The following is a 25,693-nucleotide window of genomic DNA, read 5'->3' on the forward strand; positions in this document are numbered from 1 at the left end:
ATATTTCTGCTGTTTTGTAAGTCTCTGAATAATGTCAAAGAGTGAATTTGCATTTTCATTCTTCGGATAATGAGGTATATAGTAGTGTATAGGAGTGTTATAGCTGCTCAGTTGTTTACTCTCATGACACATAGCAACACAGCTGAAAGTATTCCTTGTTTGACATTTTATTGAAAGTTGCCTACATTTACCTGTTGATGCCTTCAACGAAAGGCCCGTTTGCAAAATATGCTGTATTTTTGTAATTCCACTAGGTGGCACTAATGTCGCATCGGCTGAAGACACACATCTAAATCAGAGAAGGCAAATAAATACCATGGCAGGTGTTAATTTAAATGTGCACCAGAAGTGTTTTTTTTTTGTTTGTTTTTTTAATTAAGAATTAAAAATAAATATATAGGTCTATAATATAATAAATATTAGTAGCCTATTATAAATAAAATATAAGTAAAATATAATTAGAATAAATGTAAGTATAATAAAAATATGTATTCTTTAAAAAATAAGTTGAAATAATGCAAAATGATGACTTTAACAAACGCATAGCCATAGACTATCGATTAACAGCCTCGGATAGTAACAGTAGGTCTCCTTTTCGCTAAAAATACATTTCCCTGTGGAGAAAATGAAATACTATGAAAATAGTATGACTTTTTTTCACTTGATTTAGTCTAGTAAGTTTTGTATCCACTGGTATATAGAATATATAAAAATGTATTATAGAATATATAATAGAATATATTAAAACAGCCTTCGATAAATGACAGAACAAGACTACAGTGAGGACAACAGAGAAAGACGACAGAAGAAGATTACAGTAAGGATGACAAAGAAAGACAGCACAAATAGAGAACAGACACATCAACATATAATAATTTATCTAAACAAATAGGCAATGACTGTAGACAAGGACAAATGTATAGAACAAAGCAGTCAACTTATTTTTGGCACAAATGGAATCTCATACATATTAATGAATTGTATTCTTTTGACTCAGAATTTTCATTCCAGCTTGAATGAGCATCATTATATTAACTCAAGTCGACTAAAATCTTTTGAATTTCTCTCTGGCTTTATTAGGGAATGAATTACCTGGAAGAGCGCCATCTTGTGCACAGAGACTTGGCTGCTCGTAACGTGCTAGTGAAAACCCCTCAACATGTGAAGATCACTGATTTTGGCCTGGCCAAGCTATTAAGCGCCGATGAGAAGGAGTATCATGCAGATGGTGGAAAGGTCTGTTATTTCTCTTTTATGAGAAAGTGGATGTTGATGACAAAGTTTTAGCAGTTTTTGATTTTACTAGACCTTATTAGCAGTATTGGAGGTAATACATTGCAAGTAATATGAGTTACGTAATCAGATTACTTTAAGTAACTAGTAAAGTAATTCATTACTTTTAAATTTACAGCAAAATATTTGAGTTACTTTTTTAAATAAGTAACGCAAATTACTTTGTTTTCCCATTTATTGACTGGCAGCCCTCCTGCCCCTATGTTGAGAGAAATCGGGAGTAAGTGCAGTGGCGTTGTGTGCGCTGTGTAAACATGATGGTTATTGTAGTTCTAGACCAATGTGAGCATTTACTCATCTCACTTGCACAAATTCAATATTCCTCAAAATGAATAAAAACAGTGAAACGCAAATATTACACAAGCCTGCAATAATTAAGTATGTTAAACAATACAAATATACTTTATTTCACACTGTATTACACAATGTCTTTGCTGGTGACCTTCAAAGATCCAATTCAAGCATACTAAGAAGCAAAAATGAACATCACTTTTGTGTTCTTCTTTTGTTTTCTTTTGTGACCCAGAATGACAGCACAGCTGAAAGGTTTGTATGAGATGCGCCCTCTACTGTACAGGCGTAAATTTGCAATTTTTTTCCAACCTGAGGCTTATTCATTCCATGTAAAGAGCCTTTACATTTGACAAAAATCTAACTTTTTTTATTTATTAAAAAAACAAACAAGCAAGCCCAATGAGAAAAGGAAACGCAAAAGTGATGTAACACATTCCATAAAAGTTATTAAGTGATGCAATTAGTTTATTAGTGTCCTAACTATACAAGGCTAAGATTACTAGCAATCAGAAGTTATCTTTCGAATGTGTCAAATGTGTCTTCCCATTTTTTGCATTTGAAATAGAGATTTTATGTTGCCTTGTCCATCTATATCCTTCAACAGGTGCCAATAAAATGGATGGCACTTGAATCCATCCTGCATAGGACATACACACACCAGAGTGACGTCTGGAGTTATGGTTAGTAACAGTTTACCAATGTCAGAAGTAAACGGTATTGCTTATTCCAGGAATTAAAATTTTAAAGTCCATTTTACTTCCATGGACTTCAGAGTGAAAAAGAAAATTCAGCAAGAGAAAATATATGACAGGAATTGATTGGATTGTGAAAAGTTTTCTTTGGAAAAAACATGCCCCATTGAAAATGACCAGGAATGTGAATTTAAAAAGTGAATAGGGTTAATGTTAACTTTATAATATCTCTTTTAAAACTGAGGATATTTCAGTATTGAATGAAATTAACTGTTCATTGTATGGTACACTTCTCTAGGTGTGACAGTCTGGGAGCTGATGACATTTGGAACAAAGCCATACGATGGGATTCCCGCTAGTGAAATCGCAGAAGTTCTAGAAAAAGGAGAAAGACTTCCTCAGCCTCCTATCTGCACCATTGATGTGTACATGATAATGGTCAAATGTAAGTTTGATTCATTGCTGTATTATGAAGTGGACATGTGTAATACTTCCTACCTTTTTCATCAATGATTGATGAAACCCATTAATATGCCATAAAATTGTTGAATTTACCTTTCCAGTAAAGGTATCCCATCTGTTATTCACAAAAGCATTGGCTTTGTGTGTTTTATACATATTGTTTCCATCAGAAGCATCATAAACCTATTATTTTGAGGGGGAACCAGTAACAGACCTAGTTCCCTCTGTAAGATAAAATATGACCAAAATGTGAAAAGTCGGCATAAAACGGAAGTTGTGACAGTCTTGTGATGTAGATATGAGTGAAGCGGCTTTTCGAACAAGAAACAATGTAAGGCGGGACTTGATTTTGTCCATGTAGAATTGATTGGACGATTGGATGGTTCTAGAGTGCAGCGCCTGCCCCCTTTTTCAGCGGCGCTGGTTCCGGAAATATTTTTTCCATTCATTTTTCCCATAGAGATTTTTAAAAAGTCTTCGTTAAAGAGTTATAATTCATGAACCAAGCCAATCAGCTACAATGTGAATCACAACCTGAATCACAACACTACGAACTTTGATTTTAAGCAAAAAGTTTTTGAAAATCAGACAAAAATACAAAGGTACAAGACATGTGTACTTAACGGCTTTAGTGAGGGAAAGAATTAAAATCCCATGAAGCACTGCGAACAGCATAATCAAATTATTTACAAATGTATTGTACAGTAATATATATATATATATATTACTGTATAATACATTTGTAAATAATTTTATTATTTTATATATATATATATATATATATATATTATTATTATTATTATTATTATTATTATTTATAATAATCACCGCAATATAAAAAATAAGAATTGTTAATTTTGACTTCATTCACTTTAGCAATTTTATTAAATTATTAGTGTTTTTAAAGATTAACTTTAAGCATGTATAATTACATATCCAATATCAGCCAATATCCAATATCAAACAATACCTATGAATTAAAACATCGCTAATATCGAGTAATAACTGAAATGATATTGATATGTTGTGCATCCTTAATTTTCGTCCGAAAAAAGGGAGTTTGAAGCAACATGAGGGTGGTTAGGCGATGATAGATTTAGAGTTTTTAAACTTAAAGTCTTTGCCATCATCGCCTTTATCCTCACATCACTATGTTTTCATTCAGGTTGGATGATCGATGCAGAGAGCAGACCTCGCTTCAGGGAGCTCATCGCTGAGTTCACCAAAATGGCACGTGACCCGCCCCGCTATCTTGTCATTCAGGTAAGAGAAGCACAACTCTGATTTGTGAAATCTCACTGGAGCATTGCTCACATCTGATCACTGTCACTGTTTTCCTGTTTACAGGGTGATGATCGGATGCATTTACCCAGTCCTTCTGACTCCAAGTTCTACCGCAGTCTGATGAGTGGAGAGCTGGATGAAGCTGTGGATGCTGACGAGTATTTAGTGCCCAATCACAGCTTCTTCAGCAGCCCCAGCACCTCTCGCACGCAGCTGCTGCACTCTGTGGTAATACACTGGCTCCATATCCAGCTCATGAAACGCCTTCCTAACATTCTGGTGGTCATTTCAAACACCAACTCATTTCTAATATGCAGCTTCAATCTCATTATAAAAAGACATCATAAAACAGACCATACAAGGTTGTGTTTTTTTTTTTTTTATTAAAAAGAACTAATTGAACATGACAAAGACCACTGTTCAAAAGTTTGGGGTCAGTAAGATTGTTATTTTTTATTTTATTTTTTAAATAATATGTTTATTCAGCAAGGATACATGAAATTAATCAATATAGTGACAATAAAGACTTACAAATAAATGTTTATTTTATTTTACTTTCTATTCATCAAAGAATCCTGTAATATATATATATATATATATATATATATATATATATATATATTTATAAAACGGTTAGTTCCCGTCGTTGATTCTGATTAGCCAATAGTTGTGTTTTATTGACGATAAGACACGGCTATAAACGCTTCACCCAACGGTTCTGTGAATCACTACACGACACCCTTAGCAACCATTCTTAGCAACATAAACTGTTTGTTCTCAATTGATATCATTCATTGAAGCTTATTATGTAGAAGAGTATTGTGAGAAAGAGCTTATTATCTGCATTCAGATTTAGCATTTTCCTTCAGGTCAGTCCTACGTTCATAATAAAAAATCTGTTTAAATGTCCGATGTATTATTCTGTCCTTTTAACAGTTAAGGGGTTTTCCCATGACTGACAGCACTAGTCAAAGCATTTGTCAGTTGCGTCTTGTTCTGTGTTCACAACAGTTCAGTCTTTTCAATGTAAAAGTCTTCGCTACTGACTGACACACTCATAAAGACAGTCTTTGCCGCCATCTAATGGCGTAATAATGTAACTTTTGTTGCTGTTCACGGTCAGGGACTATTTTATTCCGGCGGAAGGAAGGCTTTTAGTGATACAGCACAGCCTCTTGTACCTTACTGCTTACATGATATACATACATACATATATATACATACATATATATATATATATATATATATATCATGTAAGCAATAAGATACAAGATTATACATCATTATATATTAAAGGAATGCAATAGTCTTATTGACAGCCCATCTAAAACATCTGTCTTAGCTGAACGCTCCCTGCGATACCAGTAAAGCAGTGACTGCATACGATATCAAATCTGATGACAGTGTTGTGTGCTTTCACTCAAAAGGACAGAAAGTTCACTTTGCAGAGGCGTATGTACCTGGCCTGATTTTCGTCTTCTTCTGGCCTCCTTCACCCACTTCCTGTTCCGCTGTCCTTCTGCCTCTTCGCCCTCTCCCCCGCTTCCTCCCAGCTGCCTCCTGATTAATGACCGTTCTTCAGCAGAAAAGCAAGCATGTCTGTCCAAGAGGACTCGCCAGGCCTCAGCGTTCTGAGCGTTTCCTGGCCTCGCGCCTGCCGCTAAGTGTGTGCAAAGCTCCTTCTGCCTTTCAAGTCTGATTGCTTTCGCGGGCAACACTTGTTAAAATTTTTTTGGCAGAACGAAGGCCTTGAGCTCAGACGGAGTCTTATATAACACAGGCATTGAGGCATAGCCATTTAAGGCTGTAGTTTCTCTGACAGATGGTAGCTTATTTAGCTTATGTTTCTTTTCGTCGTTCCTTGTGTTTTATGAACGTGTTTTGCAAAAGAAAACCTGCGACATGCTTGCGTGAACTGCTGACTAGGTTTTGTTATGGTCCAGGAGCCTCAATAAAGCTGGCTTCTGTTCTCCTCGTAACATGTACAGGCCTGTTTTGTGCAAGTGGTGGTAAATACAAAGGTTTATGCTTTACTCATTTGAATGGATTAACCATTGTACAACATCAACTACAAATAATACAAAAAAAGTACAAAAAATAAATTTCTAAACATATTATTACCACATCCCTATTACAGGGGTCTTGTGGTACAGTACTGCATTCTTCATCTAATTTTTTGAAAGAATAAAAAAAACCTAAATGTTTCATGGCCCCTCCCACGTTAAAATTGTTGAGTGAAATAAATTAAATTGCCCCTATTATGCTATTTTAAAGGTTTCTAACCTACAAAAGGTTTACAAACATTCAAGTTCAAAAACATTTTAATTTTCTCATAATATACACTGCAGCATAATCTCATAATATACTTTTCCCACAGTGTCTAAAACTGTTCTATAAAGGATTCAGTCTCTTTAAACCCCTCCTTCCATGAGCCTGCTCTGCTCTGATTGGTCAGACGGCCCAGTCTATTGTGATTGGTCTACTCTCCTCTGATTGGTCAAGTGATTGGTCTACTCTGCTCTGATTGGCCAGATGGCCCAGTCTGTTGTGATTGGTCTACTCTGCTCTGATTGGTCAGGTGATTGGTCTATTCTACTCTGATTGGTCAGATGGCCCAGTCTGTTGTGACTGGTCTACTCTGCTCTGATTGCTCAGATGGCCCAGTCTGTTGTGATTGGCCTACAGTAGCACAGTGTGTGTGTCAGAAGCGAGACGCATATAACTGAATTTCAGCTCCGAAGGCTTCCTCAGGGCTTGATACACAGTGATATGAACATTAACAATGGCGTCGGTTTTACCGCAAGTCCTTTTGAAGTGCATGCAAAGTGGATTTGCTTTTGCAGCATTGAAAACGGTGTCTTCTCGACATGTCAACAACACAAACCAAACTCTTCCAGGCCTCAGCTACAACTACAGTTTTTGAGGGCAGGTCAAAGTAGACATTGTTTGCAGGTAGCCAATGAAGACCATAGGCTGCCATTATGCAAATTTGTTACAAACCTATGAGGTTTGCGCAAGAAGTAAGACTAGAATTACTGATGACTCTTTTCAAGCAGTTCAGAACTTAGTTTTAATTTTAGGAGATAATGGCCCTTATTTACGGATTTGCAGATTAGTAAATCTGGTGGAGAATTGTTATGAGGGCATTTTGACTGGAGCATATGAAGCCCAAGCCACATTTTCATCATTTAAAATGTTGTCAATGGTAAAATAATCTATTGACAGTGTGTCATATAGCCTAATGAAGTATGTTCTTATATTAAATACTTATATAATAATTTAAATAGTTTCAATAACAAGGTTAACAGGTGTTTTTGGTGTCAGATCAATTTCTCTTTCTTGGTTGGGATACGTTTCTCCATGACATAAAGTCTAAGAGTAAGGCTTCTAAACTGTGAATTTATAGGGGCATGATATTTAAATGATGATTTATCGATGTCCGATCATTAGTACGATGGGATTGACATGATCTGTGCTCGTTTCTATGTTAGATTGATAAATGAGGTCCAATAACTCCACTTATCCTGCACTTTGATCTTTAAAACTTTGCAGACCTTTTACATTCATAAACAGCTATATTACACACTACATGGAAGGTAATATCTGAAAAAAGCATAACAGGTGCACTTACAAACATAATGTAAAATGTAAAGTATAATTATTTTAATGGCCTTGCAATGTATATGCATGTTATTATAGGTCATGTTCATAATGATGCTAGACTCAGTTGGGGTTGCATAATTAGAATCAACAATCAAGCTTCCAATACTCATTTGCACTTTTAATTGAAAAACTAGAAGAAAAAAAAAAGTTTGTTTGATAGAAGTGTTTGGTTTACTACAAATATATAGTTGATTTTTAGAGATTGATACTAAACACATGACTGTTTTTATTTTGTTTCAGAGTCTCAACAGCAGCACTGGGAACTGTCACAGCAGAAACGGGGTAAGTTACTCATGTCAGATAGCAAGACACTGTATCGCATTGCTAGCTAGTAACTTGCACAATCAAAAGGAAAAAAAAAACTAAATAGAGAACGTATAGAGATTTTAAAATTGCAGTAGCATTTCACAGTGATTATAATGTGCATTTCAGTTTTTAATAAACCATGCTTTTAACTATGGACACTTTTGCCCATCTGGAGTTTTGGAACAAAAATTTCAACTAAAGAATGTTCGCAATGTAACATTTAAGATGTCCTGGAAATTACATTTGTTTAGAGACATTTTCAAATAATAAAAACGTTCAGATTTCATCTGAAGCATGCTCTTTCTTAACAATGTTGCTTCCTCCCTTATGGAACAAAAATATATGGGAATATACTGCAAAATATAATGCGATATATCACATAATATATTTCCATATATGGGAAACTAGTGCTTATATTTTTCAATATACTGCAATATATGCATTGATCATATGACTATATATTGATACATATAAAATATTTATAAATGAAGACAAAAATAGCATTACATTCATAAAGTTTTATCCTTTATTGTGTACATATATTGCACATACATGTTCCTATATAAATGTGAATGTATTGATAGAATTCATAGAATGAGTTACAATCAGTGATTACAACAGACTTCTAGTTCCCAGCATCCTTTGCTTCTGACTGTTAAAGATGAGTAAATGTTAAAATGAAGTGCTATTTCATGTGTTTTGCTCAATATTGATATAGGGGGTGATCTGTTAATGTTTAAAGTTGTATTATTTTGGAATTTAAAAGGTTTTCTGGTATGTGTGAGTTTTTGGGGTTACCATTGTGCTGAAGAGTAGAGCCTGTGGTTAGGTTTATGATTGGCTGAACACCATTAAGACTATAATAACTTTATTTAAACAGTAACGGCTGTGCACGCTATAGCACAGTGATAGTCTCTTTGGTAGAAACTTTAGTACATGCAGGTGTGCTTTTGTTAACTAACTTGAAAATATGAAACATTTAAAATGTAAATACTTATAAAATATAAGAAATGTGTTACATAATATATTTTACTCATATATATGAGTAAATATATCTACAATATATTATGCATGCAGTACTATATCTGATCACATATAAATCTATATATTATGAAGTATATTACTGAATATAAAATTACATACATTATGATATATTATCACATATTTTTTAATATATGAAAAGCAGCAGTTCCTTATGTATTATTCAATATATTGTAATATATTTACGCAGTATATTTTTTCGGTATATTTTCAAATATACTGTTAAATCATGTAATATATTGATCATTCATATATAGGGAAATATATTGTCTTTCCATAAGGGCTTGGTAACCAAATACACTAACTTCTGAAGAAAAAAAGAAAAAAAAGGTTTTTACAATATTCGTGATGGTGTAAATGATGCCACCACTGAGGGTCATAATTTGCATGAAAATTTCTGTAAATAAATATTGACCTGGTATGTTTACAGTAAATGATCATAGTTTTAAAAAAGTAGTGTTTTTATGAATTATTTTCATATTTGGGATTGAAAAACAATGGCATTTTTTAATAAAACCCATGGAACATAAAAGTTTGCAAGAAACACCTACCATATAAAAATAAAATGCAAGACAAAATGTCTTTTTATTACGCAGCTGTCCCAGCTGTGCTTTTACAGTCTTCTTTAAGCAGTCACCTATTGTTAATTACAGGAAATGAAACCGGTTTAACCATGATAACACTAGCTTTGTAAAATAATACACTTTTACTTTCTCTCAGAATGGTTTCCCAGGAAGGGAGAACAGCATGGTTCTGCGTTACATCCCAGACCCGACAGAGCGGTTCCACGAGGGAGACTTCCAGCCCGCTCCAGGCTGGAATGGTATGACAGTCTCTTGAAATTAAAAAAATGCTGAATGAGGACCAAAAAGATATGAAAGAGACACTTTTTAGTTTACGGTGACCAGCCCGCTCCAGGCTGGAATGGTACGACAGTCTCTTGAAATTAAAAAATGCTGAATGAGGACCAAAAAGATATAAAAGTGACACTTTTTTAGTTTATGGTGAAATGAGCACCTCTGTTGGTCAGTCTTGGTCTTGCATTCTTGTGGTAGACTGATTTGTACTCTTAAAGGGACAGTTCACTCTGTAGTTCTGAGGCTGTATGCTCTTTTTTCTTTTTTTTTAAATGGAACACAAAAAGATAAATTTTGAAGAATATTAACACTGTTTTTTCCCATCAAATGAAATTCCTATAGTAGTTCACACTACTTGTAGGCTGTATTCTAAGTCTGTGATTTAGAAATAACCCAAAAATGTAAGTCTCTTTTCACTAAAAAGAATTCCAGTATAGCTTCCAAATTTGTCCATTGTGAACAGTTACATTTTTCAAAATATCTTCTTTTTTTCATGGAGGAAAGGAAGTCATACAGGTTTATACAGAGCCCCTAAAGGGACATGGTGATGGAAAAAAATACGAGATGGGATTTTAATGTCTTTATGTCCGCTAGAAAGCTTTGCATTTGTTCACAAAAGTTTTGCGTTCCCCAAGAAACTTTGCATGTGTTTGCAAACATCTTGCATTCCCTCGAGAAACTTTGAGTTTGTTTGCAAAAGTTTGTGTTCCCCTGAGGCACTTTGTATTCGTTCTCAAAGGTTTTGCATTCCCCAGGAAACATTGCATTCATTTACAAAAGTTTCTGAGGGGAACATAAACATTTTGCAAGAGAAAACGCAAAAGCATTGATAAACTAGAGATTGATACTAAACACATGACTGTTTTTATTTTGTTTCAGAGTCTCAACAGCAGCATTGGGAACTGTCACAGCAGAAACGGGGTAAGTTACTCATGTCAGACATCAAGACACTGTATCGCATTGCTAGCTAGTAACTTGCACAATCAAAAGAAAAAATAAATAAATAGAGAACGTATAAAGAATTTAAGAATATTAACACTGTTTTTTCCCATCAAATGAAATTGCTATAGTAGTTCACACTACTTGTGGGCTGTATTCCAAGTCTGTGCTTTAGAAACAGCCCAAAATTTAAAGGGTTAGTTCACCCAAAAATGAAAATTCTGTCCTTAATTACTCACCCTCATGTCATTCCACATCCATAAGACCTTCGTTCATCTTTGGAACACAAATTAAGATATTTTTCATAAAATCCGATGGCTCAGTGAGGCCTCCATTGCCAGCAAGACAATTAACACTTTCAATGCCCAGAAAGGTACTAAAGACGTATTTAAAACAGTTCATGTGACTACAGTGGTTCAACCTTAATGTTATGAAGCAATGAGAATACTTTTAGTGAATTTATTCAGCAATATCTAGTGATGGGCGATTTCAAAACACTGCTTAATGAAGCTTCAAAGCTTTACGAATCTTTTTTTTTTTCGAATCAGTGGTTCAGAGCGCGTATCAAACTACCAAAGTCACGTGATTTCAGTAAACAAGGCTTCGTTATGTCATAAGTGTTTTGAAATTTCAATGGTTCACCACTGGGGGGCATGACTTTGGCAGTTTGATACGCGCTCTGAACCACTGATTCGAAACGAAAGATTCGTAAAGCTTCGAAGCTTCATTAAGCAGTGTTTTAAAATCGCTCATCACTAGGTATTGTTGAATAAAGTCGTTATTTTGGGGAATTTTTGGCGCACAAAAAGTATTCTTGACACTTCAAAACATTAAGGTTGAACCACTGTAGTCACATGAACGGTTTTAAATACGTCTTTAGTAGCTTTCTGGACATCCGAAAGTGTTAATTATCTTGCTGGCAATGGAGGCCTCACTGAGCCATTGGATTTTATGAAAAATAGCTTAATTTGTGTTCTGAAGATGAATGAAGGTCTTACGGGTGAGTAATTAATGACAGAATTTTCATTTTTGGGTGAACTAACCCTTTAAGTCTCTTTTCACTAAAAAGAATTCCAGTATAGCTTTCAAATTTGAGCATATTCACATTTGTCCATTGTGAACAGCGCTGCTGTTGAGGCTATGAAACAAAATAAAAACAGTCATGTTTTTAGTATCAATCTCTAAAAATCAAGTATATATTTGTAGTTAGTTACATGTTTCAAAATATCTCCTTTTTTTCATGGAAGAAAGGAAGTCATACAGGTTTATACGGAGCCCCTAAAGGGACATGGTGATGGAAAAAATATGAGATGGGATTTTAATGTCTTTACGTCCGCTAGAAAACTTTGCATTTGTTCACAAATGTTTTGCGTTCGTTTGCACACATCTTGCATTCCCCAGGAAACATTGCATTCATTTGCAAAAGTTTCTGAGGGGAACATAAACATTTTGCAAGACAAAACGCAAAAGCATTGGTAAAATATTTTGCCTCCCATCACATATTCTTTTCTATCACCATGTCCCTTAAGGGGCTCCATAGTTTTGGAACATCATGAGGGTAATTATCACTTTAATAGATGATCATACCCTTAAAGGGTTAGTTCACCCAAAACTAAAATTTCTGTCATTAGTTACTCACCCTCATGTCGTTCCACACCCGTAAGACCTTCGTTCATCTTCGGAACACAAATTAAGATATTTTTGATGAAATCCGAGAGGTTTTTTTATCCTCCATTGAAAGCAATGAAATTACCACATTCAAGTCTAGAAAAGTTTGACTTTCTCTACTGAGCCGGCATTCGGAAGTAAACACGGAAGCTCTGCAATGTAAATAGCGTATGAGAATAACAGGGGAGAGATGAATTTGTTAATAATAATAAAGTCGTTTTGTTTTTGCACACAAAAAGTATTCTCGTCACTTCATAATATTAAGGTTGAACCACTGCAGTCACGTTGACTATTTTAACGATGCTTTTACTACTTTTCTGGACCTTGAATGTGGTAATTTTGTTGTTTTCAATTGAGGATAAAAAAAAAAAAAAAACTCTTGGATTTCATCAAAAATATCTTAATTTGGTCTTACGGTGTGGAACAACATGAAGGTGAGTAATTAATGACAGAAATTTCATTTTTGGGTGAACTAACCCTTTAAGGTATTTTTGTATGTGGATTCACATTTACATCTTAATGAACTGCTGATTAAAATAATTGACAGAATAAATTATTTAGCCAATGTTGTCCTCTTTCCCAGAATATATAAACCAGAATGACTCACTGATGTCCAACATGACCAACCCAATTTACCAACACCCAGGACCCCCCCGCACGATACCGCACTCTTCATCAGCGCTGGACGAAACTGAGGAAGAGTACCTCAACTGCTTCAAAAGCCCTGCTGCTGCCGCCCCACCCGAGTATCTGAACACGTCCCACACGCAGCTCCTCTCTAGCCAGCCATTCTTCAGCATGCAGGGCTTCAACCCCCAGAACAGCATGGACAACCCTGACTACCAGCAGGACTTCTGCCCCCTGGAGCTCAAAACACACACCAACGGCCACTTGCCAGCTGCAGAAAATGCAGAATACATGGGGCTAGAAGTGCACTAGCATATTCTGGAGAAGAGTAACTGTTAAAATGAGCCACTTTACAGTAGGTAAAAGATGAAAGGACATCTATTTATAGTGGAAACACAGGCAAACATATCGCTGAGTTGTATGCCTGCCTTCAAGGACAGAACAAGCTTTTCATAACCTGGGCTACCTTTCAAAAATGCTTGTTTTGTTCTGAACTAGACTTGGTTGGATTGAACAACTGTGGCTCTCTCCAAATCTCACAAGAGACTATGAACGGCAACAGGATATGAATCCCACGTCGATGCCAGTAGAAATGAGTGCTGAAATGGCATATCATGGAACAAGCTTGTTGACACGCATGTTAAGACTGCTACTTAAAGCTGCAGTCCGTAACTTTTGGCGCTCTAGTGGTTAATAAATAAAACTGCATGCGTCTTGCGGAAGAACATTGTAGCCGGAGCTACTTCTCTCTGTTTATGTCTATGATGAGTCACGCAGGTACTGGGCTACTCCGCAGCGGTGCCAACCCGACCGGACTAATATAGTCAGAATATCAACACTTATTATAGGTGTACCGTATATTCAGGATAAGACAAAAATATGATTTGGAAAATAGATTCATGATGTACTCGCTCATTATATAAATTTTGTACATTTTGAACACAAAAAAGTTACGGACTGCAGCTTTAAGTACTCTGGTTTCAGTCAAGTCAATAATGTTTTTATTGAGCAAACAACTATGCTCAATAGTGTCTGGAATCATAAAACTTGGCAGTGGCCCCAGAAAGTATTTGGAAATTTAAGTCACATTTAAAAAATATCTGAATTTCATTGCAAACAAGAACTGAACATGAACATGTTCCACAAAGTTTGTGGAAGTTCCAACAGAAAGTATGTAATATTTTTTTTTTGTCTTTATTTTTAATAACATACACTATTGTTCAAAAGTTTGGGGTCAGTAAGATTTTTTTTTAAAACAAATTAATGTTTCTATTCAGCAAGGGTATGAATTCGTACGAATGATCTAACCCTAGCCCTGCCCCTAAACCTACCTGTCACTGGGGTTTAGACAAATCGTATGAATCCGTACAAATGAATTCGTACGAATTAGCCACCTCATAAAATACGTACAAATTGGTTGTGAGATAGCAGCACAACTGTTTTCAACATTGATAATAATAAAAAAATGTTTCTTGAGCAGGAAATAAACATATTAGAATGATTTCTGAAGGATCATGTGACACTGAAGACTGGAGCAATGATACTGAAAATTCAGCTTTGCATCACAAGAATAAATTACGTTCTAAAATATATTCAAATAGAAAAGAGTTGTTTGAAATTGTAATACTATTTCACGATATTGCTGTTTTTACTGTATTTTGATCAAATAAATGTAGCCTTGGTGAGCAGAAGAGACTTCTTTCAAAAACATTAAAAAAATCTTACCGATCCCAAACATACTTCTTCATATTTTAAAAAACCTAACTGAAATGTATATTTGCCGTATATTTCTTTAAATGTCCCTTGTTTTGATATTATGCTGTATAGGCTGAGGAAAAGATGTTTATAAATGTTTTAATAGTGACTCAAGTGTCCAGATACTTTCTGTTGGACACTGTATGTAAGCTGAACTCAGAGGCAGTTTAGTGCCTCTCTGCTGTGAATGAAAGTCAAAATTGAGTTAAATTCAAGATTTAACTTATGATTTTGCTGGAAATGCTGGCTGTGTGGACAAGGCTACGACGATGATCTGTGTATGGATAGAATCAGCCTCATCCGAAGGCCAACATATGACTGGTACATGTACAGAACTGTAATATATGGCTGACATTTGCATTATTGTATCTAATAGAGTATTTTATCCATTGCCATACAAACCACATATGGGGTCACTCATATATTCCATTTCTGTTTGTTCGTCCATGTGTTTTCACCCTCCTGTACCTTGCTTGACTTAAGTAATATTAACTAATTGAATCACACGTATCTCACAGACAGAACATATCATGATCTCTATGATGTTGCACAAATCAAAGTAATGTGGTTGGATATCTTAAAGTCACTGTCCTTCTAGCTTTGATCATTCTTTTGAAAACATTAGCATTTCCTCTCAAAATATGGTGACAAAGTCCTTTCTCCTTTTTCCTCTTGACTTTTGTTATATAAGAAGTAAATTCAATAAAGACTTCTTTTTATAAGAGGTGATCTGTACTTGTTAAATGCTTGTTGTGATACAATCAGTTGTGTTTTACTTGCCATTTCATCAGGGCTAATTTCATCAAAGCTGTTTTAATCATTAATTCTTATCAAAGGTAAGGACTGAACTCAAACCATATGTAAATCACCTGCTTTTATGATCACAAATGTGTGAACAAGTTAAGGGAGCCAATATTTTTGTGGCTTACAGGAGTTGTGTTGAAAAAAGCAAGTTCGTCCTATGACAGTTTGAACATGTACTGCCATTGTGAAAAAGAGAGAGAAAGAAAGAAGCTGAAATGAAAGTAACCCTTAGAAAACAATTCATTATGATACCTAAAAGAACAAGAAATATAAGTCAACTAACAATTTACATAACACAGATGAAAAAATACTATAGTAATTTATAGTGTTTTTGAACCATACTATAGTGAAGTACATGAATTAATTTGTTGTGGTAATTCTATAGTTGCTGCGGTAACATAACAACAATTACTTTACCCAATACTGTACTAAGTTTTCTACAACTATAGGGTACTACAATACACTACAGTTTACTATAGTAAAAACTAAAGTATACTACAGTATTTATTACAGTTTATCAGTTCACTATAGTTAATACTACTGTATGCTGAAGCATCCATTAACAAAGTGTTGTATATAGTATAAAATATAGCTATGGTTCAAAAACACTAGTATTTACTATAGTATTTTTTCACCTGGGAAGTTATTAAAGTTGTAATTTTAAGGGTGGACTAGCCTACACTCTACATTTATTTGTATAATAAAGTTTCAAAACATGTATTCTACGTCGCCGGCTTGGCTCATGAATATTAATATAGTCAACCTCACGCGTTCAGTCGTAACATCTGCCTTTCAGCAAATCAACTTGACCAGCGTCACGTTACTAATTGATATTCATGAACCACAACAGCGTGATCTGTGCTACACACTCTTAGCCGGTAGGTGGCAGCAACACTAAATCCCTCGCACACCCAGACAGAAGAAGGTTGGACGGCGTTTGAAAACAGGAAATAAGAAAGCTTCTGCCCACCAGACGAGAGTTACTCTAGAGAAGAGCTCTGGAGTCAGAGGAGCAATGCATCTACCGGGGAGAAAACAGATTTTCTGTCTTTTATGGGCAATAATTTTATTATCACAGTGGGTAAGTGTGGCGGTGCGTTGTTTGTTTATTTGTTATTGTGACTGTAACTTGTGTAGCGTTACGTATTTGTAGCTTAGCACAAACTTCATCCAGCCTGACAGTTTTCAAGAGTTGTCAGATCACGTCTGGTCAAATTTCAGAAAAGAAAGTTGTGTATTTTTTTAAAGTCAAAAGCCTTGGTTTTAATAGTAGGAAATGTATTTTTGTCGTTGTAAGAATGAAACGGGCTCTTTTTTTTCCTTGTTAAACTCCATGCAGAGGACAGAGGAAATATGATTTGGCTATATCATTTGAATCATCTGTCAGACATTGAACATTTACGCAAGAGCACATGATCTAACCTGCAAGATCAGCGTTTAGTAGAGTAGAAACGCTGTTATGGTATTTTTAAAGGATGGGAAGAGAGCTGTTAAGCTGATTGATGAGTCAAATGTACCTTTGCGTTACGACACACTAGATCCCTAAACCCTAGTGGGCCACCTGCATAGGCAGCTTTGTTTTGGGTTGCACAGGCGCTTTCCGAGCCTTCGGATTTACTATATAGATCCTGTCATGCCCGAAAATGCTGTCTAGGTGGGTAGCTATCTAGGTTTTGAAAAAACAACCACTCTTTCATGTTGATAAGAAATAGATGCAGAAAGATAGGGGATTACCTGTCCAAGTTCAAGTGCTCTTGCTTTCATTTAGCTTTTCCGTGAATTAAATATGATCATTTTCGTTTTGAGCTCATGAGCTGTTCTCATTGGGATGTAGTCCAAAACAACTGTCTAATCTTATGTTGGTTCAAAGGTCACACAAGCTACTGTTTGGCCCAATTCTTCATGTTTCACACAAAATCTGAAACCTTTAATCTAAATGAATCAACTTTCAGGATATCTTTTTTTATGTTGGATCATGATTCATGCTGGTGACAGTGAGTCAGAATATAATTTCTTCCTTCTGCTGTAGTAACCTGAGACAAACATCACGAGTGTTTAGTAACCAAGTGATCCTAGTTGAGCTCATTTGTTTGGCTGTCCTGTTGCCTACTAAATATTAATAATATCAACTTTCTAGTTGTTCCTCAGTTTTTAAAGCTTTACAGTTTGTGTAACTGCTTCCTAATGACACTTTCACTTCTTATCTAAAAATACCCTTGGTCTGTCAAAATAAATACTAAAAAACCTGTGCTAAAATAAGCACTAGACCAGGAGAAGGAAAAAAAAAACTACACTCAATCCTTGGACAGTTATCAAGGAATTATTTTGTATTAATCTGTTCAACATGTACTACTTCAGTTTTCTTGCTAAATGTCAAATACAATAATGTGTCATGTTTATTATCTAGTTTGAATTAATGAAAGATTGGAGACTAGTACAGCATAGTTTCAAACTGCTTTTCAGCTCATATTTTCAGTGTTGTAGTTGAGACCAGAAGAGGGTCGAGTCTGAGTCAACTGCCGTACGTGTCTTCATATCATTATGAAGAAGTTAAAGGGTTAGTTCAGCCAAAAATGAAAATAATGTCATTTATTACTCGCCCTCATGCCGTTCCACACCCGTAAGACCTTCATTCATCTTCGGAACGCAAATTAAGATATTTTTGTTTTAATCCGATGGCTCAGTGAGGCCTGCGTAGCCAGCAATGACATTTCCTCTCTCAAGATCCATTAATGTACTAAAAACATATTTAAATCAGTTCATGAGTACAGTGGTTCAATATTAATATTATACACTGCTGAACTGCTGAAATCACTTGACTTTGGCACTCAGAACCGCTGATGCGACACGCTGAATCATAATGCTCCGAAGCTTCATGAAGCAGTGTTTTGAAATTGGCCATCACTATATAAGTCGTTATTTTGTTTTTTTTGACGCACCAAAATATTCTCGTCGCTTTATAATATTAATATTGATCCACTGTGCTCACATGAACTGATTTAAATATGTTTTTAGTACATTAATGGATATTGAGAGAGGAAATGTCATTGCTGGCTATGCAGGCCTCACTGAGCCATCGGATTTCAACAAAAATATCTTAATTTGTGTTCCGAAGATGAACGAAGGTCTTATGGGTGTGGAACGACATGAGGGTGAGTAATAAGTGATATTATTTTCATTTTTGGGTGAACTAACCCTTTAATTTGTTGTTCCATCAGTAGAGAATAGCAGTATGTTTGCTATCGAGACTGAGAGGACACTAACATTAGTAGTACCTCAAGTGGTTGCAACACACGCAAGCCCGACTCAAATGTATAATCACATGATGTTTGCCTTAGTTTATATCCAGCTGGTTGCTTTTTTTTTTTTTTCGTTCGTTATGCAGCGAAATTGCACATTTAAAGCTAGTGACATGAGAAAGCAAATTGATGTTCATGCAGCCAAGAGAAACACATAAACAAATCAGAAACACATCCGATTTCAGTTCTCTTTTATTATCACTGTAATACATATTTTATTTTGATTAATAATCAGGTGTTTTAAACTAGTAGCAAATAAAGTGTGAGAGTATACATACTAGCCTATACAATTTCAATGCTATGGCATTTGTGTTGCTGTTTAAACGTGACCATCTTTACTGTTTGGATTTCTATGAAATGGTAACACTTTAAAATGAATCAATTTGTAACATTAACTAAGGTGAATAAAAGTATTGTTCATTGTTTTCAGCATTAACTAATACATACATTTTAAAGTTAATAGTTCTTGCACTGTGAACTAACATGATCGATCAGGGTATAATTAATGTATTATTTCTTTATTTATTTTAAAAAGTACAGTACATTTTCATGGTTCAGTATTGTTTTTTTCAATTATTGAGAGAGAAAAAAAAAAAAAAGTGTTTAGCACTATTTTATGTGTTCTGTTTGTTTTCATTCAGTATCAATTTAAAAAACTATCGTTTACCAGCCAGCGTGGTCCAACCTAGTTATCGTTATTGGTAAAATCTACTTTCGGCCGACCTAGTTTGAATAATAAAACTTTTATTGTAGATTTTTATTATACTCTTTAACTAGAGCTGAAAATAATAACAAATAACCATATTTTACATATTGCATGTCTTAAATGCAGTAGACATTTCAAAATGGCTAGTTATCATCTGACTAATCAGCCTGACATATATTGGTCCATTACCACTTGTTTGACAAGTAAGGGTTTATGAAATATGCACTCTACTATTGGGATTTGGGAACAAATGGCTGTTATGACGCTTTTTATCTTGGTCGTATGACTAACAACAGTGAGGGAAGACTCAGTTCAGTCTGTTATGTTTCCTATTAGTCACTCATAGCTGTTGTCATAATATGATCAGCCAGTCGCATAAACTTAGCCACTCTGTTAAGACTGTTTTAAGAAACCAGCTGTTAGACAAGAGGTAATCAGTCTTACTTTTCCAATTAGACTGCTCTACCTTTTTATGTAACTGGCTTTAAAAAAGTTAGGACCTTTTTTGAAGAAGGAAAAAAAAAAAAAAAAAAAATAGATGGCTAGCTTTTAAGACTAGTCTAAGCTGTTTATAATGTGCATATTTTTGTGTCCAAGTGCATTATTTCCTTTTCAAAATAATTTGATAAATTCATGACATATATCCCTTTATTCTATAGAACCAATTTAGTTTGAATTTATTTTTAGTACATTTAAATAATTCATATTATTTTGTTTTATCTTGAAACCTCCAAAATGTCAGGTGGTGCAACTGCCCGAACAAATGAACAGACTAAGAAAACTATTTAAAATGGCGTCTTAATACAAAACATAATTTTAGGTTTAAAACCTTTTATATAAACAAATTTTATAAATATCAGTAGTTGAGATAATTGAAAAACTTTTGTGCAGCAATTTGTATATTCTCAAATGTCAGGGTGGCACAACTGCGAACATTGCTCTTTTATTATGAATTGACATGGTAATAACAGTAAACATGATAATGCATCATCTGGGGACCCCAACTGATCCTTGTGGCAGAGTGAAAAGGTTTGTAGATCTTTCTCAAATACTGGTAAAGACTGCTCATTTCAAGTATGGGTAGCTTATTGGTACACTTTCCATGTCAGGTGGTACAACAGTATATACAACTATTTAGTTGTACCGCCTGTCATTAAAAAGTCAAATAATGAATTTAAACACTTTGAAATGTTAATTAACGACTGAAACTTGTTTAAACACATTGTTCATGACTCAAACATGTGCTTTACATCAGTTTTGAAAAGATTTTTCTTTAAAAACACCCTTTTTGAAGGGTCAACTGGCCACGTGTTACTAGATGGAAAATCAAATCAGTTGTTTTGGAGTTGTGGTGTTACAGGTTATTTGGAGATCTTTGTTTTGTAGGGGATTTCAAATGGGAATTATCAGGGTATTAGTTTCTGAATTTCTTAGGCCCAGCATACTCATAGTTTCATATCAATAAGTGAGTCATAACGTGGTCCTTGTTTCGTCCAACACAAGAGAACAAACACGATAAAAAAAATAGTGAAAATGATGACTCGGCTGTCCTAAAGTTTCCTGTTTTCCTGCAAAAGGGATGGTCCTTTCACTCAGTCACATGCACAGTCAAGTCACGCTCTTTTGTTTCCAGATGAGCAAAGACTGTTCAGCACAACAAAAGCTTGACAGTTCCTCAGTTGACCCTTGACCTTTGTAACACTTTGTACCATTTGCCATTTAAAAAATGGTTTTTGATCTTAAAAACAGTACATCATAATACAGTACGCCGTTTTGATTACGTCAATTTGAAGTTTAGACTGGGTGGAGACATGGTTCTACTGAATGCAACACTTGCTCCTGTGAATTCTAGTCACATGACTGTAAAACTGACAAAATAGCTGAGGAATTCACACTTTGGTTTCATTGAGATGCATTCCAGATAAGTGACGTGGTGACAGTCTTTGTTAGTTTATTGGCGAGGGATTTTTTTTTTTTTTTTTTTTTTTTTTTTTTCTGCACCAAATAAAGTGAAATGTCTTGTGGAGGGCAATGAGAGCTGTTGTCTTGAAAGTAACCCCATAAATAAAACTGAAAAGGGGAAGGAACCTGATTTTGAGGAACATTTAATTTTAAACTTCAGTGGTTTTGTATCATGCCGAACATATGTTCAGAGCAGAGAGGAGATGATGATCTAAAATGTTTACGACAGAGTTTAGAAATTGTTATTCCTACATTATTGTTCCCAATGTTTTCTCATGTGTGTACGCCCAGGTGCATGGCCAGCACTGTATATGGTATGGTGAATGTGGAAACTCCACTAAAATTCAAGAGAAGAAGTTAAACTGCAATTACACAGGCCCCCCTATACCTTTACCTGATGAAGGACAGGAACTGCTACTGGTAAGAGAACATTCACCTTTACAACTGTTAGTCTGCTCTTCATGATATTTGGTAGTGTATAGAAGGAATAATTCACCTAAAAATGAAAAATGTCATTTACTCACCCTGATTAGAAACATGCTAGCAACATGTTAAAACATGAGCGAACTATTAAAACACATTAGCAACATGCAAAAACATCATGCCTGCAACCTGCTAGCAGTGAGTTAAATCATGCTAGAATTTTCTATCATGCTATTAATGTGCAAAACATGTTTGCAATGTGCTAAAACAACATTTTATTGACTCTAAATAAAACCTTCAAAATTCAAGCTTTTCAAAATTATTTCAAACTTTCAGACAACTTATTGTTGGGCTTTATGAATCTAACATCAAAGTTTGTCATCAGATTGTACTCATCTAACATTCACTTGGTCCTTAGACTTTCACACAAAGTGTGAAATGGCATGTAGTCACAGGATGAGGAGAGCACTCGCTTATTTTATTTCTGTGGAGACAGAAAGAATATAAAAAAAACCCCACCTTTCCCTGACTTTATAATATATACTATATACATACATACTGCCTGGTTTGCTGGGCTTCAATGTAAATGTAAAGTGGACAAAAAGAGAGAACTTTTAAAATATTAAAATATTATTTTCACAGCATTAAAGGAAATCATGTGGGTTTCGATGTAAAATATATATAAAAATAATGTATTAGGCTTACACTGTAAGTGACAAGCAAAACAGACAATTAAATTATTCATTGCAATTATTTTTGACAATTATTCATCAGAACATAATTCATAAACGTGACAGGCCTAACTGAAACTTCTTCTTCTTCTTTTTAAATCCTTTGAACATAACTTCAGTTTGACATTTTGACAAAGGGATTCTTCCTATTATCTCACATGTCAAACCACACAGTGACAAATGCTGTCGGCAGTAAGTGAATGAAGACCAAGATTTCAATCGATGTTCGAAGAATATAATTTAAGCAGCTGCTGTTCATGGGTCATGGGTGATCTTCACGCTTATCATTTCCTGTTCTTTAAAGCATAGGAACCCATAAAGCCCTACCATAGGTAACACTTCAGTGGACCTTCCTTTTACATGCGCACACAAACAATGAGAAGTTTCATCACCATCAGTGTTAAACAGAATTGCAAACAAGAGTGACTATGTTTTTAGACAATTGTAAACACTTCTGTGTTTTTCATTTTCCAAACAAACAGTTAGTAAATAATGAAATAAAAAAAAAATAAAAAATTTCATCAAAAGCAATGATTTATGTATGTGTATGTGTGTGTTATATAATTTTTTTTTTTTTTTTTTTTTTTTTTTTTGCATATAGAAAATAAACTTTTTTTTAGTATTCTGTTTAACCTTATGAACCTTAGATTTTTTTGCCAGTATTCTCGTGATGCATCAGGATATTTTACTTTTGCTTTGCTTTGCTTTTTGTTTTGCATTGCTTTTGTTTTTGTTTTGCTTTGTAGACAAATCCCAATTTTTTGTTCTCATGGTTTACATGGTGTAAATCTTTAAAAAAAAAAATAAAAAAAGATTTTATTTATATTTTAGAAAATTGCATTAAATAAAAAAATAACGGTCTTTAAAGCATACAGCAAGTTTTGTTTAGAGTCCTACATTTACCTAATTTGTGTCAATTATTATATCATTGTTATTTTTTATATTATTATTATTTTTATTTATTTATTTATTTTTTTACAGGAGCTGTGCCCAGGGCTGGTTTATGGAGACAACAAAGTTTGCTGTGACACCCAACAGCTTAAGACTCTGAAAAGCAATATCCAGATCCCCCTTCAGTACCTGTCCAGGTATGGCTGAAATACATCTATGAAGATATGTATACAGTAGGAAGTTATGAGAATTGGAATAAGAACTTTGACCCATTAATGAGTCACGAGCAGGTTATTGATTAATCCAAGTCATGTCCTTTCTTGACCCTGTTCACGTTTGGAGAACTACCCAGTTTATGGTAGTAATATAAAATGCACTTCATAACAGCTTTAACTTGTCCCTGTTTTTGTGTGTCAGGTGTCCAGCATGTTTCTTCAACTTCATGACCCTGTTCTGTGAGCTCACCTGCAGTCCCAGACAGAGCCAGTTCGTCAAGGCCACACAGTTCTCTCCAGATCCTGAGCAAAACAAAACGAATGTGCTTGAGGTGTCCTATTACATCAGCCAGACCTTTGCCAATGGTGAGGAACAGTGATTAGAGGAGAAGATCCCAAATTTACTAATGCTTCAGATGCTTGATTCAAAACATCAGAACTTGACTTAATTCAGTAAAGCCCTTGATTCAGAAACGGTCAACAGTCCTTATCAATGAGAACACTTAGTTCACACAGAACGCATTTTTCCATTCCAGTGCACTACTTTTCCATTGTTTTTCTGTGTAAACACGTGCTAGATGGATGACACGCGTTCTAAAAACACACCGCTCAAGTTAAAATCAGTTTAACTTTTAAAAAAAACTCTTCTCTCTCGCTCTCTCGCTCTCTCTCTCGCTCTCTTTCTCTCTCTCTCTCTCTCTCTCTCTCTCTCTCTGCCATGAGCGCAGAACTGATACAAATGTCCCAGTACTGTTATATTAAAATACTCAGCCAATCAAATTAGATGACTGTAACTGTTGTATAAAATATTGTAGGTAAGAAATATGATATAGTTACTACTTTTATGTCTCTCTGCAGCCATGTACAATGCCTGCAGCGATGTCCAGGCCCCCTCCACCAATGTCAAAGCCCTCAGTCTGCTGTGCGGGAGAGACGCCAGTGAGTGCACTCCCAACAACTGGATCCAGTACATGTTCGACATCAACAATGGACAGGTCCCCTTTGCTATTGACCCAGTTTTCTCAGGTACACACATAAACAAAACAATTTCAGAACCACAAGATTTTTTATTAGTTTCAACTCATAAAACCTTTTTATAAGCTTCAGCATTGTTGCTTGAAGTAATCCACTCATTTTATTGCTTTCAAACACGTATATTATTACTAGGGATGCACTGAAATCTAGGGATGCACTGAAAAATGGCATTTTCGGTTTTGGGCTGAAAATATATGCCGTTCAGCACTCAGGTTTTACTCTCGCACAGCATTTTTTGTAACTTTGTGAGCGGCTCCCCTTCCGAAGATGCACAGCTTCGAAGCGACTCTGATAAGTCTCTTTTAACTCTCAGCAGGTAAGTCTGTACCGGCACCCAGTTTGCTCTGCTCAATGTTCCTCTCCGTGTGTGCGCTCTCTGCTCATTCTCTCATGGCCCAAGCGAACGCTCCACTCATGTACCGCTCACCAGAAAAGTCTGCTCAAGTAACGTGCCGACATGAAATTTCTCTGTTGTAGACTTGTTTCTGTTTGCAATAGCCCCACTGTGCTGTAACATGGTGTGATACCGTACAGCCGTGCTGGGCAACGCTGGTAAAATTACGCTACCCTCTCGTTCACTGATCTGCTCGAAGCTACGCTCTGCTCACATGTTCTGATAATAAAAGCTTTGTAGGACTATTCTTTATTTTGATAATGGGTAAAAAATAAATCTGTTAAATCTGATTCTATTGCTTAGAAATGAATGAAGAATAAGACATGGTTATTTTATTTTATTGGCTTTTTTA

General features: G+C 35.2%; 2 protein-coding genes across 3 annotated transcripts in view; both read left to right on the forward strand.

The window, feature by feature from the left end:
- Positions 1-15,605, forward strand: part of egfra (epidermal growth factor receptor a (erythroblastic leukemia viral (v-erb-b) oncogene homolog, avian)) — a 79,899-nt gene extending 64,294 nt beyond the window's left edge. Inside the window, exons 21-29 of one of the 2 annotated variants that reach the window (XM_051881553.1) lie at positions 1,081-1,236; positions 2,192-2,267; positions 2,578-2,724; positions 3,907-4,004; positions 4,089-4,253; positions 7,929-7,970; positions 9,756-9,858; positions 10,772-10,813; positions 13,083-15,605. In XM_051881553.1, the coding sequence (XP_051737513.1) occupies positions 1,081-1,236; positions 2,192-2,267; positions 2,578-2,724; positions 3,907-4,004; positions 4,089-4,253; positions 7,929-7,970; positions 9,756-9,858; positions 10,772-10,813; positions 13,083-13,438 (1,185 nt within the window). In that variant the 3' untranslated portion in view covers positions 13,439-15,605. The remainder of the gene's footprint in view (positions 1-1,080; positions 1,237-2,191; positions 2,268-2,577; positions 2,725-3,906; positions 4,005-4,088; positions 4,254-7,928; positions 7,971-9,755; positions 9,859-10,771; positions 10,814-13,082) is intronic. The other variant, XM_051881562.1, reaches the window with a different exon arrangement.
- A 971-nt stretch (positions 15,606-16,576) lies between these two features.
- The window catches only part of npc1 (Niemann-Pick disease, type C1), a 28,951-nt gene continuing 19,834 nt past the window's right edge, over positions 16,577-25,693 (forward strand). The window contains exons 1-5 of the mRNA XM_051881540.1: positions 16,577-16,766; positions 21,944-22,072; positions 23,788-23,894; positions 24,115-24,278; positions 24,771-24,938. Coding sequence (XP_051737500.1) covers positions 16,701-16,766; positions 21,944-22,072; positions 23,788-23,894; positions 24,115-24,278; positions 24,771-24,938 — 634 coding nt within the window. The 5' untranslated portion in view covers positions 16,577-16,700. The remainder of the gene's footprint in view (positions 16,767-21,943; positions 22,073-23,787; positions 23,895-24,114; positions 24,279-24,770; positions 24,939-25,693) is intronic.

This window comes from Ctenopharyngodon idella, chromosome 2 (assembly GCF_019924925.1).
Source record: "Ctenopharyngodon idella isolate HZGC_01 chromosome 2, HZGC01, whole genome shotgun sequence".
In the NCBI taxonomy this organism is placed as follows: Eukaryota; Metazoa; Chordata; class Actinopteri; order Cypriniformes; family Xenocyprididae; genus Ctenopharyngodon; species Ctenopharyngodon idella.